The sequence below is a fragment of the Anser brachyrhynchus genome, assembly GCF_964034855.1.
Source record: "Anser brachyrhynchus genome assembly, chromosome: 4".
NCBI lineage: Eukaryota > Metazoa > Chordata > Aves > Anseriformes > Anatidae > Anser > Anser brachyrhynchus.
This window is the reverse complement of record NC_137698.1, coordinates 60,141,408-60,158,168: the sequence shown is the minus strand read 5'-3', so window position 1 is coordinate 60,158,168 and position 16,761 is coordinate 60,141,408. Positions and strand designations below refer to the sequence as shown.

The 16,761-nt window shown below is 40.3% G+C and overlaps 1 protein-coding gene across 1 annotated transcript in view; it reads right to left on the bottom strand.

Moving 5' to 3' along the window:
- Positions 1-1,407: 1,407 nt before the first annotated feature.
- The window catches only part of SEPSECS (Sep (O-phosphoserine) tRNA:Sec (selenocysteine) tRNA synthase), a 26,763-nt gene continuing 11,409 nt past the window's right edge, over positions 1,408-16,761 (bottom strand). Inside the window, exons 9-11 of the mRNA XM_080590881.1 lie at positions 6,807-6,900; positions 6,068-6,158; positions 1,408-4,349 (exon numbers count right to left, since the gene is read on the bottom strand). Coding sequence (XP_080447007.1) covers positions 4,100-4,349; positions 6,068-6,158; positions 6,807-6,900 — 435 coding nt within the window. The 3' untranslated portion in view covers positions 1,408-4,099. The remainder of the gene's footprint in view (positions 4,350-6,067; positions 6,159-6,806; positions 6,901-16,761) is intronic.

Below are 16,761 nucleotides of genomic sequence, written 5' to 3'. Positions count from 1 at the left end.
TATGGATTCGTGTAATGATTCTTCAATTAGAATTATTATCCATACAGCAACTGATGACTGAGAACTGCTGATACACTGCAGATGAGAACATTTGGTAGTCTCTGGGCTCCAGCCTTTCTTAAAAAATGATGATCACACAATATAGATCGCTCGGTTTATATGTGTATTAAGCTGCAATGCCAGCATTTACATTTGCAACATTACAATTTTGCTTTCTTAGGCTCAGGAGAATTTGCTGCATCTGGTAGCTTTTATTTGCTTTGTATCTTCGGCAATCGTTAGGAACAAAGCGTGAATAGGCAATATTATTGCTCAAATAGTCCTTAGTTTTGTTCATTATCTCAGATACTACAGAAGTAAACTCAGAGCGCGTCTGTGAGATGGATCATTCAGTGTCAGTTTGCTTGCACTATATTATCCCAGCGCTATTTTTATAAGGCAAGTCCATCTGCTCCTTCATTTCTTTCACCTATATAGATTCAGACAGCATAAGATGTAGTATCAGAGGGAAAGAAAAGCATCTCACGGAACAATTACAGGCATCTTAGGGGGCATAAGTCGCTTTAGTGGTTCAGACTGCGGCAACCTGAGGGGTTGTTCCCTACCCACGCACCCTGCCCCGCTGCCAAAGGTTATGATCTTCAGGAGCAGGTATCTGCAGACTGTGTTATCTGCAGACCACGTTTTCTGCAGAACAGGAAACATGCTTGCTCCACAGGCACCGTTTCTCCTACCTGCAATGCTCACTCCAACACTCCTGTTTCGGTAGTTGTTAATACAGCGTATGAATTGCGGCAGATGCCAAGCAGACGGATTGCTTTGCTAGCCCTGCTACAAGGCAGTAACTTTTGGCAGAGCAACAAACTAGGTAGCAAGAACGGGAACCTCCTCAACTTCTGAATCCTAAATTCTTCCGGAATATTTCAAGTGCTTGCCCTTTCCTCTTTCACCGCTGGTAACCACGTGCTGTGACCCATAACAAGACAGGGACAGGTAGCTACAGAAATAGCATGTTAATGGTGTTTCTACTACGGATTCTTGCTAAATGAACCCCAAGTGTTACCTGAAGCCCATGATGCTTTCCTAAATGTCTCATTAGTAACACGGATGCTGCAGATTACAGGTTGGCTCTAGCAGATTTTTGAGGTACGTGAAAGCCTTTAGTGTCATGTGCCTATATAGAGGTCGGGAAAAGGGTTGCACCATTCATTTTTTGAGTTAAAGAGCTTCTAACTTCATCGTACAACCTTAGAAAGAACTTCATAGATGGCAAATATTGCTAATATGTTTGTTTTTTTTTTGACAAAGCTTTGCCAATGCTACTATCATCTTTCAGCATTTTCAGACCTGCCATAGCCATGGAATCTCCCCCTACCTAGTACACAAAGAAAACGAAAACTCTGCTAATAATTATATGTTCCAGTATTATTTTATTACTTTATTATAGATATTGGTGAATAGAGAATAAGTGGTCTATATTCTCCTTGAAAAATACTATCTATCTGTTTCAACTATGCTGTAAATAACTATTTCTTCTCCATTTCTTTTAAGGTATATTGCCACTTGAATTCCTTAACATTTCAATATAATTATCATGACATTTATATAATGCTTCTGTCTATATAAACCTAGTATTAATTACAACTTACCACATCTCAGGGGACATAGCAGGCAAACACAACCATGAACTGGTACAACTTGCCAAAGTAACAGAACACAAATATTTAGTTCAAAAGTTTATACCTCATGGTGGGCATATTTCTCAAAATATTTTAAACTGTCTGACTTTAGGTGGAATGATTAAGATTTGTGAAGAGCTTTAATGACACACAGACACACAATTTGTAACTAAACGTGTCACATTAAGATGTTTTTCAATTAAAAAATAGAAGGTTTAAAAGCACAAAATCAGAACAAAACAGTTAATTCTTTCCCTGGATATTTGTTCGGACAGATTTGTTGAAATTTTTATCCCTGATTTCAAATGGGAAACATTTTGAAGACAGGAAAACACTACCTGAGCAAGCAGTTCAATCTAGAGTAGAAGTGAGTAAACTATTTGCAGCAGACAATTTATTACAAGAACATAAAAGGTAGAGTAGAGGTCTTTTCCTCTCAGAAAAGGCAACTGCTATTGGGTGTTTTTTTTTCCAGTTTCAGGATATTATTCATCAAATCCTCATTGTAGCTGCTACCATGCACCCCCCCAAACTCTCACAACAGTAGTTCTAATATTCACATTTTGTGACTAGTCATCTAAATCAGTAACTTATGCTCATTCAGGCAGGAAACAGCAATATCCAAAACCAGGAAGAAAGGTATCACTAAGGCCCCGTGATTTTCACTGTCTGCTCCAATACTCTGAATACAGAGGGCAGAGTGAGCTACAGTTTTGTCTCTCAAGCCTGTAGGAGAACTTTACTGACTGGAAAAACTGAGGTATAGCATCATCTCAAAACAAAACCAAAAAAGAAAAAAAAAAGAAAAAAGAAATTTACATCTCCTTATGGCCACAAGGACTTAGTGGTCAAGTTATATTACCCTTCTCCTACAATGTGCTTGTACAGCAAATAACAACTGTGACTGTAGTCCAGGGAGCCATCCCTTCCACAAGCTTTAATCAATCTGAAGTGTAACTGTAGCAATAACAATGTGGGAGCAGGTTCAATTTAAACTAAAGATACAATGAGCTTCACAAGTGAAAGCGCCTTCAGGATGATTAGCAGTCTATTAACTTCCACATATTAACTTCACCTCCTGTATCAATTCATTTGAGCACACTGGAGGGACGGTCCTTTCAATAGCACTGTTTTGATAAGGCAATTTCCAGAGGGCTCTGAAGGATACGGCTCAGATCCCACCAAACAAAGTAACTAGAAAATTTCCTGACATTTGGAACTCATTAATCGTGGTGTCCCAAGTATTACTACATTACGGACAAAGAAAAATGTCTTTGAATGTTCAGCTCACTTTGAACAGCAAATGACATAAAAACCTGCATATAATGTAGTAATTGTATTTAAGAATAATTAACTAAAAATTTTGCAACCTACAGCACTGTCACTCCAGTGATATGGAACCTTTGTTCCAGGAACAGACCCCGAATCTATTGTTTCTTTTATGAATTCAAATCAGTAACTGCACACAGCCACAGAAGCGCGAGTGCCAATAGCACTGTGAGACAGTTCAGAAGTGGATGTCTATAAATTTAAAAACAATGGACTAAAAATGCCAAAACACCCTCAGGTCTGGCTGGCTCTTGAAACTGCTGCATTCATCCCACAAAGCATTCTGCCTTTTCAGTGGATCTCTGACCTGAGTACCTCTATTCAAAAGTAACTATCAAAGAAGAGATGAAATGAATAAAAATGATTTTCCCTCTCCGCTCCATGGACCCATGCTTTCATCACTGCTCTTCCTCAGCATTCCATTTGGTTGCTGAACTATGAAAACGTTCTCAAGAGCTGAGTATTGGCAGGATATGAGGTATTCTACGTTTTCCTTTGCCACAGATGGCTCCTTTGTTCTAGGCAGTTCATGAGATGTGAGAACATCTAAGACTATTATTCCAACCCTGTAATTTCTTCACCAAGTTTCAACACTGCATTTAGTAAGGGCTATCCCAATGCGTTTATATAAATCTTTGAAAACAAATGAAAAGTGGCAAGTAAGCAGAGGAAAAGCAAGACACGTTGAGAGCAGTGAAACATTTCTTGTTGGTTGTGTACCTAGACAGGAATTTAGTCATTGCTACAGAAAATCTCGTTAACGAAGAACATGTGCATAAGCACTCTGTGACCATACCCAACAGTCACCCACAGGCTGACAGGCCAGGTCAAGATTTTTATGAATGTAGAGCTTTACTTTGGCAGATATTAAGTATATTTGTGTGGTGCAAAGAGCTTGTGTCTGACTTTCTAGGAAGGGAGAATAGGAGAATATCATCTGTTTCCTCTGAGCCTGAATTTCACCCAAGTTTTGTTGTTGTTGTGTTTTTTGTTTTTAGGAATAAATTTTCTGCACTGCAGATTCACAATGCAATACAAACCCCATACTTCAAACAAAAACGTATCCTCCTGTGTTACTACATCTGTATCTTCTACTTTGCAAGTTGTTCTGTGCCTGTATTAGAATCACATATTTCATTCACAGTTTTTTCTTTGTTTCCTTCTTTCCTAGATGTCTTCAAACACTTGTCCAGTCTTTTTAGGAATACGTCTACATCTTGCTTTTTAATTCCAATTGCTGATGCAGCATTGAGGTAAGCACAGGGATAGTCATTTGAATGTGACATAAAGCCTTGAAAAGTGTAGTTATTCACTGTCTGTACAGACCCACAAGGAACAACCCTGAAACAAACAAAATTGTGATTCAGTTAAAGACGCCTTGAATATTTTTATGTGATACTCTATGATGAACGTATACAAATTCCTATACAGTGCAATATCTCCTAACTCTAAACAAATGCCTGTAAGCAGGCTTACAATAGGCATTCTCCAAGTTAGTGCTCAAGCATCGCTATGAGTGACAGTGGCAGCAGATCCTACATTAGGTCAAGTCTGTGGGCATAGGGGTGTGTCCCTTCCTCTCTCCAGTTAAATTACTAAGATCTTCACTACTGGTATTTTGAGCTCCCTAGCATGGGGTGAAAGACATCTCAGAATCACATTCCCTCCTCACAGCGGATACTTTTCACCACTGCTTTTACCTCTTCCTCATATGAAGAACCCCTACCTATTACACCCTGTTTCTCAGCGCTCAGCACACACCCATTCCCTGATAAACCCAGACTTTAATCCACACCTTTCCTTGTCAAAGGAACAACTCACCTTATGGCTATAGTTAAAACCTACAGAAACAGTTAACACCAATCAATTTTAGTCAGAAGTCAGAATTTATTACATTCTTTGCAATCCATTTAAGAAGCTGCATTCAGACAAACTCCACCAGGATTAGCAGATCCTTTCTGTACTGAAGTGCTCAAACCACAGGTTATGCGAAAGCCTGTGTGCTAACAAAGCAGGAAGATGCTATTATTACCACTGCCGTGCACCACGAGCCTAACATTTAAAGTCTGTCAAAATGCCAGGTCTAACTGTATATTTACTGCAAAAGAATCACTTGCTTATACAAGAAAAGGAAAAAAGGGGAGCCTTTGTATCACGCAAAGAACTGGAGAGCTTTAACTTTTCAAATACGGAACTTCTTGAATCATTTCAGCCAAAGATGACTGAAATTTCCGGACAAGCCAAGGTTAGGACAGGCAAATTAAAAAGAGCATCGAACTACAGTACACATAGATTTACTGTCATTCATCTGTGCAGGAAGTGGAATAATCCAAGCTAATGAAGCATACCTTCTGATGTGGAAACAATCAACTCTGCTACAGAAAATGACATTAAGTCTACAGCAGAAGCTAGCATGGCAGCAGTAATATTCAGATTAAAGAATTCTGCCAAAACAAATTCTAAATCATTCTCTTCTTCTAAAACGTTTAAACCAAAATCATTAAAAATGATTTGGCTTACATTTCCGCATACCAGTGTCAACAAGAATAAATTCAGCTCAGAATGGCTCGAGTTGAAGTTGTTGTTTTTTTTTTAAACACAGCTAGTTCTGGAAAGCGGGATTTTCTTCCATATGACAAAAAGCTATGCAGGGTATTAGAAGCTTATTCCCCTGACGTCCAGCACAACCGTATTTGTGCTGCAATAAACAAAACAAAGATCTTCCTTAAGCAGCTTACAACTTAACTGTAAGATCAGACAACAGCTGGAAACTAAATGAAACCAAGGGGTTCTAGGGAATAATGACACTAAATTAAATGGGGATAGATTATCTATTTAGTCTACCAAAGCTAACAAAGAGGGCCTCATTGCTAACTCAGGCAGGTACACACATTATTAGTAGATAACACTGAGGAAAAAGGGTATGTTACTCTTGGAACTGTATTGCCACACTGAAATCTGTAATCATGAGGCAACTGACACAAAACAAATATTATACTATATATTTTATGAAATCCTAATACAACTCCTCCAAATTTTCAAGTTCATAGCATCCTCACCTTGCTCCAGAAACTTGTCTTGTGAAAAGCATAGATCCGAGCTGGGTAACGGCTACGTCATTATTTTCATCTAGATTCTTCAGTGACATGGCTGAAGTAACAGAAGATCAAATTAATTCTACTACAAAGCTTCTCTTTTTCCAAAAACCGCAGGGGATAAGGTGCCTTCCAACAATAAAAATCTGGCCAAATATTTGTGTTCAGATATCAAGGAAGAATAAATATGAATATTATAGTTTCATCATTTTGTTTTCCCACAAGCTGTCATGGATTACTTCTTTGGTTGGACTGTACATAAGGCAGAGATTCTGCACAGGGGGCAACATTACTTGGACGTTCAGCAGAATTTTTGGTTAGAACAAATATCTCGAGTAGGAATTGCATAATTTCTTTTACAGCACTGTAAGATGAAGTGAGAAGTAATTACACCCTAATTTATTTTAAAATCTACTTATTTATAAAGTATTACTACATGCTAACATCTTCTGCCTGCCTTGATTACAATAAATGAGTATGTTGGACAGGAGCAATTTTGTAAAAAGTAAAGGGCCTGAGTCACTGCTTTACTGCTCTGCTTTTACAGATGGTTACCTTATTGGGTTCAATGGTTTCATCCTGGCTTAAGAACAATTTAATGGAGTGTAGTGAACAATGACTAATGTATAGGAAATGTATATGAAACTGCATTACAAATGCACAGGATATTAGAATTTCTTTTGAAATATAACAAACAAGTTACCTAAGGATATGGGATTATGTGGTGTGTCTAACAGTCTCTCATTGTGGGTATCTGCCAACTTCTTCAGCCCACTTGAAAGATAGGAAAACATCTCCTGGAAAAAAAAAAAAAGATGCAATATTTTTGTTATTAGCTATCAAACAGAAAATGGTACCTATTTCACAAAACTGGTAAATCTCCATTACATCCTTTTTATGCACACCGAAGAAGTTGTCCAGACAAATCTCTGAAATCCCTCTATAAATGAAAAGCTCCATTTCCTTAACCCTGGTCTTCCCCTCAAGATGATGGAAAGCTCTCTATCTAGACTAATATCCGTGTTTGGGATGTCAGCCATTCTCTCTGTGGATCTGAAGCCTAGGGAAGTAAAATCTTTAAGAGATTACTACTATACAGCAGGTCCTCCTCCACGCTAGTGTCCTCTTGAAGGAGTAGACCCTTCCCCACTCCTGCAAGAGCTTCCCCTCACCCTGGCCCCACGAGCCAGAGAATGAACTGTTACCATCACAGATAGCCATGTTGTGAGATATTGTTCCTTACATTATCTTCTATTAACACATTCCAGGCTAAAACCAGCACATTTTGTTACTATTGTTATTATACAATCACAACTCCCAAAGGTTCACAGACTTTCTGTATGCAAAAAGCAATACGGTCTCTTAAGGAGAAGGCTGTGACTACATGTTTGAATGTATTTTGTTTCATACAACATATATTCTGAATACTCAGCTCTATTGTGTAGCCAGTCCTTTTCAAGCCTACTAAAAAAAAATGGAAATGAATTCCTGATATTGCTTACTTAGATTCCACCCTTATTGTGAAAGTATCATAAAACTGAGATTCACAGATGTTTTGGCTAAGATACAAGTCCCATTGCACATTAAAGTATGCTTCTCTTCCTTCATCCCTGTTTTATTTCTATAATAATCTACAATAACTGCTCATGGTCTTCCTCAGTTTATTATCTTCCCCCTCACATATCAGCTCAAAACACGACACAGTAAGAATTAACACCACTCTTATTGTATTTGGCTTCTCTTCTGTTCTTTTTAATGCTTTGTTTCTCATAAATAATAACAAAAACATGCAGATACTGGGTAGTTGTTAAAAGATACTAAACATCAGATTTCTTTTTCTGGCCAGAAGGACTCTGCCTCTCAGCTACTTCCATGTGACTGCCTGTTGCAGCATCCACATCAATATCTGGACCTGACAAGTGATTTTTCATTCTTCATATAGAGTTGTCTCTTCTGTTTGCAGACCAGTATCCTGTTCTGACCTGCACACTCTGACAGGTATAGATTATAGCTTGTGATCAAAATTATGCTCTTGAACAGAACCTCCCACAGCTCTTATGAAACCTAGTGAGTTTTGTAGTAGCTAAGTTAGAAGATTACAGATGTTTTTCTTAAGCCACTGCAGTGAAACCAGTCTCACTTCATGAGTGATCAAATGAACGCCGCTCCTGACTTGCGCTTCCTAATACCATGGAATGAATTCTGCCAGGGAGAAAAAGCACTATGTTACTATCTAAAGAAATCAGGCTGCAGATTCACTATCAACCAGACCATAAAACTTATGCAATACTTTGAACAACAACAGAAAACTATGGGAGACATCTATGGTATTCCAGAACTTGAAATCTGTGAAGAATCATTCCACTGATATTTTTAGAGGTATTTTGAAATCAAGTGATTTTGGGGCTTCGATTCTTCAGAGCTTATTTACAGTTCACTCGCAGAAGTTGAAAAACATTTACTCAAACATTCAAACACTTTTCCATTCCTTCTAGTCCCTCACTGAATATAAACACATTGTTCATTTGTTATTTGCTTTCCACAATGAGCATCATTAATATGTTTAGCCATTACATCAGGATGTTTTGGAATACAATTCATAAACTAATTTGTGCTCCCTCTGCTGGCTATTTATTTCTACAACCGAAGCAGAGTTTTACAGAACTATACATTAATTGTGCCTACTATGGAGATATTATCGATGAAAATAGTACAGAGAAAAGCCTATTCTGGAAAAGGAAGAATTTCCCAAGCAATTCATTTGTCTTTGTCATACCTAGGGAATTCTCTACAGCATCTCTTATAGTATTTATTAATAAAAGGACTTCAAGTTGTTATAAACAGTTACCCACTGTACTAAATTATATTAAGTACCTACGTTACTAGATCAGCCTTCACATACGCAGAAATTTGGCAGAACCAGTAAAAATGCGAAGATGGGGAAAAAAATATCCAAATATGCATTTTTATCAGTTTGACTGAAGCTATCTGAACAAAAATTCAAAACTTCTTATTTTTATGACCTCTTGATATTTTATAGTTTCAGAATTTAAAAGGTTTGTTGTAAAATAGATTAATGGCCTCTCCAAAAAAGAAGAAAAATGAAATATTTTGTGAGGTCTAATCTATAACCAACCCCTATTACAAAATATTTCTATTATGTGGAAAATTTATAAGCACCCTAAGCAATTATACACAAACGAGCTCTTACATAATTGAATTTCCATGGTAGGCATTCAAGTTTTCTCCAGTGAAGCTAACTATTATGCTGAAGTTGCACTGAGCAACCCAAGCACTAAATATCAATTATGTTTCGTTATTTAATTCTCTTTCCCCTTAAAAACTTAAAACTTTACAACCTCTTTGCTCTACATACAGACTGACTCTCACATCATGGAACCACAGAACGGTTTGGGTCGGGACCTTTAAGACTACCTGGTTCCAGCCCCCTTTAAAACCATTCCCCCTTGTGTCACACCATTTCACCCATATAAAATGAGGCTGCAATGCTGAGCATGGAGGCTTGTTAGTCCCTTTCGAAGGCTTCTTTTCTTGAAATGCAACCAAAAACACAACAGAAACTCAAACGTGTGTATGTGCAACACCTACATATACCACACAATCTCAGTTATAGATTCTCTTGCATTGCAAGAGAAAAAAATAATTTTGTTCTGAATTCATAAAACAGTGGAAACTTAAAAAAATACAAAACCTATTAAAGGACTTTGAAAGCTTGGTATCACATAAAGCAGACTGGAAGACAAATTGCTGGTCAGCAGCTCTGCAAAAAGGGATCTGGGGGTGCTGGCCAATAGTCAAAAAGGCAAGCAGCATTTTGGGGTGCATTAAACACAGCATACATAGCCAGCTGGTCAAAAGAGGTGGCTCTCCCACTGTATTTAGCACTGGTGCAGTCTCACCCTGAGTACTGTGTACAGTTTGGGGCTCCACAACATTAGAAGGATGCCTGAAAGGGTTGGCAGGCACGTCCTGTGACAAGAGGCTGGGGACACTTGGGTTGTCAGGTCTGGAGAAAAGGAGGCTGAGAGGCGACCTCGCTGCTCTGCACAACTCCCTGAGGAGGGGAAGTAGAGAGGGAGGTGTGGGTCTCTGCTCCCTGGGAACCGATGACAGGACGTGTGGGAACGGCTCAAAGCTGTGCCTGGGGAGGTGCAGACTGGGCATTAGGGAAAACTTCCTTACCATGAGGGTGGTCAAACACCGGAACAGGCTTCCTAGAGAGGTGGCGGATGCCCCATGCCTGCCAGTGTTCAAGAGGCCTTTGGATAACGCCCTCATTAATATGCTTTAACTTTTGGTCAGCCCTGAAGTGGTCAGGCAGGTGGACTGGGTGATCTTTGAAGGTCTCTTCCAGCTGAACTGTTCTATTCTAATCTAACAGCAACAGCTCAGTGAGTCTTGCCAACCTGGTATGAAAACACTAAACTCCATACTTATTTATTTGTTTTTTTTAATTCAGCAAATCTTCTTGTCAGCACTTACAAGGCCAAGAGATGTGGCTCCTTAAGGGCCATACCTCTCTCACTTGGTCTGAGTATGCACACCGCTTCGAAGCTTCCATCCATACTTGGCACTTGCTTAACTACACACCACCGTTTAACGTAATGACTACACCCAGTTAAACCATCTCGCCTCCATCCAGACCACAACCTGAATAAGGCTCTAGATATTTCACAGGGTGAAAGTTCTGCAATACTCCCACAGGTTTCACAAACTACAGTCTAGCAAACTGACTCAACCAAAAAAAAAAAAAAAAAGGTAATGAATGTCTTTCTTCTTGCAAGAATATTTGAAGTTTTACATTTTTAATATGCAGCATTAAATCTTTTCTCTTAAATTCAATCTTAAGTAGAGCAGCAATATAAACTCGTACTGAACAGTACAAATAATTTACTCCTATCAGAACAAACCACATTTTCTTGCATCAACAATAAAACATGAAATGTAAAACCAGTATTTTACTGAACTGTAAAAATCAAACAATTTCCTCCCACTCAGTGTGGTTTTAAATATTTTAGATGCACACTCCATAAGGACATAAGAACGGCTCCAGTTAATCACTCTAGAAAGTATAAAGACAGATGAACACAGACATAAAAAGCTCCATCACACCCCAAGTAACACAGAAATATGTTTAAGACAATCAGAATTATCTTGATCATTAGCTTGTTAAGGGAAGACTGCTGTAAGACGTAACCGCTGAAGAGAAGGTGAAGCTATTACCTTTTCAGTAAGAATAGCACACTAACTAGTTAATTGGATTAAATGGATCGCTTACGTACACATTGGAAAATAGTTAAAAGGTATTAAGCCTGTTACGGAATGCAGGTCCCTCGCTGTCTGCCAGGCCTGACATGACGATCAGTGGAAGCCCACTGTTTGTGGTACCACGCAGTGCAGCCCCTCTAACTGCTACGTGTGGCCTGGTTCAGACAAATGCATGCATGCAGACAGAGAGTTTTAAGACCCGGCAATACAGAATATGGGACACAACGTGACTGGTACTGAGGAAATCAAAGCAGTCAATTCATAAGCATAACCTTTACATAGTAACATGAGTTAAGCAACAACATTAACAAATTTGACCATGGATCTGTTATTGCCTGCATTACAAAAGGACCTAGAATCCCTTACTGAAATTTAAAAAACGCTGTTCTAAACTCTACATAAACATAGAAGAAGTAATAATGAGAATCCTGTACAAGCAAGAAAAAGTGACTGCTGGGAGTTTTTTTCCATCCCTTCTCTAGCAACATCAAGGCTAAATATGACTGCAGAGCACATTCCTTATTACGTTGTCATAAGTGGTCATGTTTATTCAGACACTTGGATGGCATGCATGTGCTACTGCCTTGCTCTCCTGTCCTCTGATTCATTGCACCATTTTATTCCCTCATATCAGAAGACAAATTTCATACTCTTGGACAATCTCATACTCCATGAATGCTAGCCTGTCAGAAAATACCATGCTATGTACATACCTGGCCCTGAGGCTGGTGTCACTGGCAGAATTTTGGATGTTTTTGATCGTAGGATGGTCTACACGACACCAGGCCTGACAGGATGGACCTTTCTCAAAGTAGGAAAAGAATTTGTCTCAGGAATTAGCAGGGCTGATTGAAAGAGCTTTCAATTTCAAATCTTAGAAGGGGGAAAGGGGTAAAACCAGGCTCGCATGGGATGGCATGCCAATGTTTGAGGGGCTGGGTGCCAGCAAGGCCCTTCAGTCTGCTCCAAGATGAGCTGGATACGCTGGGGCACACTGAAATATTTCTACCCTAAGTGTGAGCGGTAAGCAAGAGGAGCTAGAAGCTTTGTCACAATCCCAGCGCTACAACGTCATGGGTGTAAGCAAAACCTGGTGGGAAGAGTGCTGTGACTGGCGCGTTATGATGGACGGGTACAGGCCTGTCAGGAGGGACAGGCAGGGCAGGCAAGGGGTGGTGGTGGCCCCAGATGTGAGGGGAGGCTGGGCTGTACAGAGCTTGCAGGGGGTGACGACACGGTTGAGAGCTTCTGGATCCTAAAGGATTCAGGGACAAGCAAATAAAACAGATGCCATTGCGGGAGGCTACCACAGGCCACCCAGACAGGTTGAGGACACTGATGAATTATTCTACATGGAATTAACCTCTAGATCATCCACTCTCGTCCTTATGGGTGACTTCAACGCCCCAGATGTTACCTGGGAATACCATATAGCTGACAGGAACAGGTCCTCGAACTTCCACACACGTTGAAGATAACTTCCTGGTACAAGTAGTAAGGGAGCTGACCAGGAAAGGTGACCTCCTAAACTTGCTGTTTGTAAACAGAGAGGGTCTCGTGGCTGAAGTGGCAATTGGTGGCTGTCTTGGCTGTAGTAACGATGAAGTGGTCAAATTTAAACTCTGACAATAGGAGAAAAACTGCCAGCAAAACTCTGACCCTTGATACGGGAAGGGCAGACTTCAGGCTGCTCAGGGAACTAGTTATTAAGGACTCCTGGGAATATGCTTTTGAAGGTATTAGGGTCCATCAGTGCTGACCACTTTTTAAGAGTCCCCTCTTAAGAGTGCAAGGACAGGCAATTCCAAGGTGTCAGGAGTCAAGCAAGCAGAGCAGAAGGCCAGGCTGGCAGAGCAGGAATTTTCTTCTAGAGCTTAGGCAGAAAAGGAAAGCATATGACCACTGGAAACATGGTCAAGCAACATGAGACGACTACAGAGATGTCGTTCACCATCGTAAAAAGAAAATCTGTGTGGCCAAAGCTCAATTAGAGTTGAAGCTAGCCAGTACTGTGGGGACAACAAAAAGGGCTTTTTAAAGTACACTAACAGCAAAAGGAGGACCAGAGATAACATCGGTCCATCACGTGATGAGGACGGCAACAAACAGCGACATGGATAAAGCAGAGATGTCTAATGCCTTTGCCTCTAACACTGATGATGGACCCTGGGGCCCCCCAAGCCCTGAGTTGGGGTACCATAACTGGGGGAACACTAAAATCCCTGCTGACTGAATTTGTTCAGGATTTGCTGCTCCAGCTGAACGCATGCAAGTCTGTAGGGCCTGAGAGGATTCATCCCAGGGTACTGAAAGAGCTGCCTGATGTTACTGCAAGACCTCTCTCAATTATTTTTCAATGGTCTTAGGAATCTGGAGAGACTGGAAGCTGGCAAATGTTGTTCCAATTTTCAGGAAGGGCAAGAAAGAAGACCCTTGTAATTACAGGCCTGTCAGTCTCACTTCAGTGCCTGGTAAAATTACGGAGAAAATTATCATGGGAGTTACTGAAAAACACTTGAAAGACAACACAGTCATTGGTCATAGCCAACAAGGATTCACAAGAGGAAAGTCCTGTTTAACTAACTTAATTTCATCTTATGACAAGGTTATCCATCTAGTTGTCCAAGGGAAGCCAGTAGATGTGATCTTTCGGGATTTCAGCAAAACTTTCAGTACTTCTTGTCACAGTATCCGTCTGGACAAAATGCCCAGCACACAGCTAGAGAAGCACAAAATACAGTGTGTGAACAACTGGATGATGGGTTGGGCTCAAAGGGTTATAGTAAATGGGGTTACATCAGGCTGGAGGCCAGTCCCTAGGGGGGTCCCCCACGGCTCAATTTTAGGGCCAGTTCTGTTCAGTGCTTTTATAAATGATCTGGATGCAGGACTCGAATGCATGCTAAGTTTGCATATTATACTAAATTAGAAGGAGCTGCTGACTCTCCTAAGGGTAGTGAGGCCTTGCCAAGAGATCTTGACAGTCTAGAAAGCTGCAATTGAATGAAGTTAAAAAAGAACAAGTGCTGGATTCTGCACCCGGGATGGGGCAGTCCTGAATATATGTACTGACTGGGGAATGAGAGGCTGGAGAGCAGCCCTGCGGAAATGCATCTGGGGATTCTGGTTGATGGGAAGTTGAATGTGAACCAGCAGTGTGCCCTGGCAGCCAGAAGGGCCAGCAGTACTCTGGGGTGCAGCAGGCAAGGCATTGCTAGCTGATTGAGGGAAGGGATTGTCCCGCTCCGCTCTGCGCTGGTGTGGCCTCACCTCAAGCACTGTGTGCAGTTTGGGGCACCACAGTATAAGAAGGACATAAAACCATTGGAGAGTGTCCAAAGGAGGGCTACAAAGATGGTGAAGGGGCTAGAGGGCAAAGTGTATGAGGAATGGCTGAGATCCCTTGGTTTGTTCAGCCTAGGGAAGAGGAGGCTGAGGGGAGGCCTCATGGCGGCCTGCAGCTCCCTCACGAGGGGAGCGGAGGGGCAGGCGCTGAGCTCTGCTCTCTGGGGGCAGCGACAGGACCCGAGGGAACAGCATGGAGCTGGGACAGGGGAGGGTCAGGCTGGGTGTTAGGGAAAGGTTCTGCACCCAGAGGGTGGGCGGGCACTGGGACAGGCTCCCCAGGGCACTGGTCACAGCACCGAGCCTACGGAGTACAAGAAGTATTTGGACAGTGCTCTCAGACACATGGTCTGATTTTGGGGTGGTCCTGTGTGGAGCCAGGAGTTGGACTTGATGATCCTTGTGGATCCCTTCTAATTCCGGAGATTCTATGATTCTATGACTGTTCCTTTCCCTTGGTTGTATGAAATTAATCTCTTCTCAGTAATATTTTGATCTCTCTGGCTTGAGCTCAAATAACTTGAAATAACACTCATGAATAAGTATAAAAAGAGAAAGAAAAAGAAATATCGGAAGTTTTTTATAGCTGACTTTGTGTGAGTAGGTGTAGCTGCACCAATATAGAAAGGAGTACTCAATGTCAAGCTATAAATAGTTCCTGCTGAGAGCCTAATAGCTCTGCCTCTGCCTTCACAGAGCACAGGCAATAAACTATCACTATTACATTTTTACAATTCAGGAACAAACACATTTAAGCAAAAAAGGTTTCTATTCCTACAGCAAATCCAATAAAAGAAACATATTTATGCCATATATAAGGCTATGTTTATAGAGTGTACTCACACTTGATATAAAAAAGACCTGAAGTTGTAAAAATGTAATGCTTTATTCACTTTAGAATCCTACTTCCAAGAAAACGATATAATTTAAAATATACAGCTATTCATTAAGACAATTTACTTATGAAAGAATTATTATTTATGACTTGAACAATATTTATATTGCCCATTATGTTATCTGCTGACAGTGTAAATCTAAACATCAAAGTCAGTACTGCAGAAGACAAGATAAATTCACTTGAAACTCTTTCGGAGGTGGGAGTAAAAGGGGTGAAATATAAAATTCGTTTTTAATGAAGACACAAATCATAGACAGCAATACGCACAGCAGTCCAGAATAAAACAACGTTAGAAACTGTATTCCAACAGTGGCTAAAATGTGACTGCTTTCAGTGTTTCACAAGCCGTGTTTTCACTTTGGTGGTACAGATCACTCCATACCCTAAGTCAACTAAGCTGTTTTTTTTTTGTTTGTTTGTTTTTTCTATATTCTAGCTATTTCTAGGGATCTCAATTCCAGTACAGAGTATCTGCATGCCTGTACAAACAGCTAGAAAAAAGTCATAGCATCTAGCACTACTGCTCTGCTCTGATATCAGAGGCAAGAGCAAGCTGTCAGCAGGAAATAATTGGAACATATTTCATAAACAAAATAATGGAGCATATCATGCATGATTTAAAACTATTAACTTACAGTATGTAATCCACAGTATTTCCTTGTCTAAAACCCTTTACAAAAATATTTCTCTATGTTAATGCACACAGATAGCAAGATCAGGCCTTTAATACGTCCAGAATTAAGGACAACTTGAAAGGTTCCAACTTTAAACCACAGGAATATCTGTGCAATGCAGTTATATCCAACTTAAAACACACAGTCTGGGAGAGGCACAGAAGAAACCTAGCTCTGTATCTAGATAAATGCCTTAAATTACAGTCTTTTAATCTTTTTGTGCCCATGCACAGTATTTATTATTTTTAACTTATTGGAAGCTGTGACTCTCTAGAGAACGCTGTACAAAAGCATTTAATTAAACACTACCATAGCACAAAACCACGATATGGCCGAATGAAGATGAGCAGAAACCCCTGGGTTAGCTCTGCGTGTCCAGTCTCATGCTTTGGTCCTGGAAGCATTGTGATCATAACAGTACAGCATTTCTCAGATTATACTGGGCAAAATCC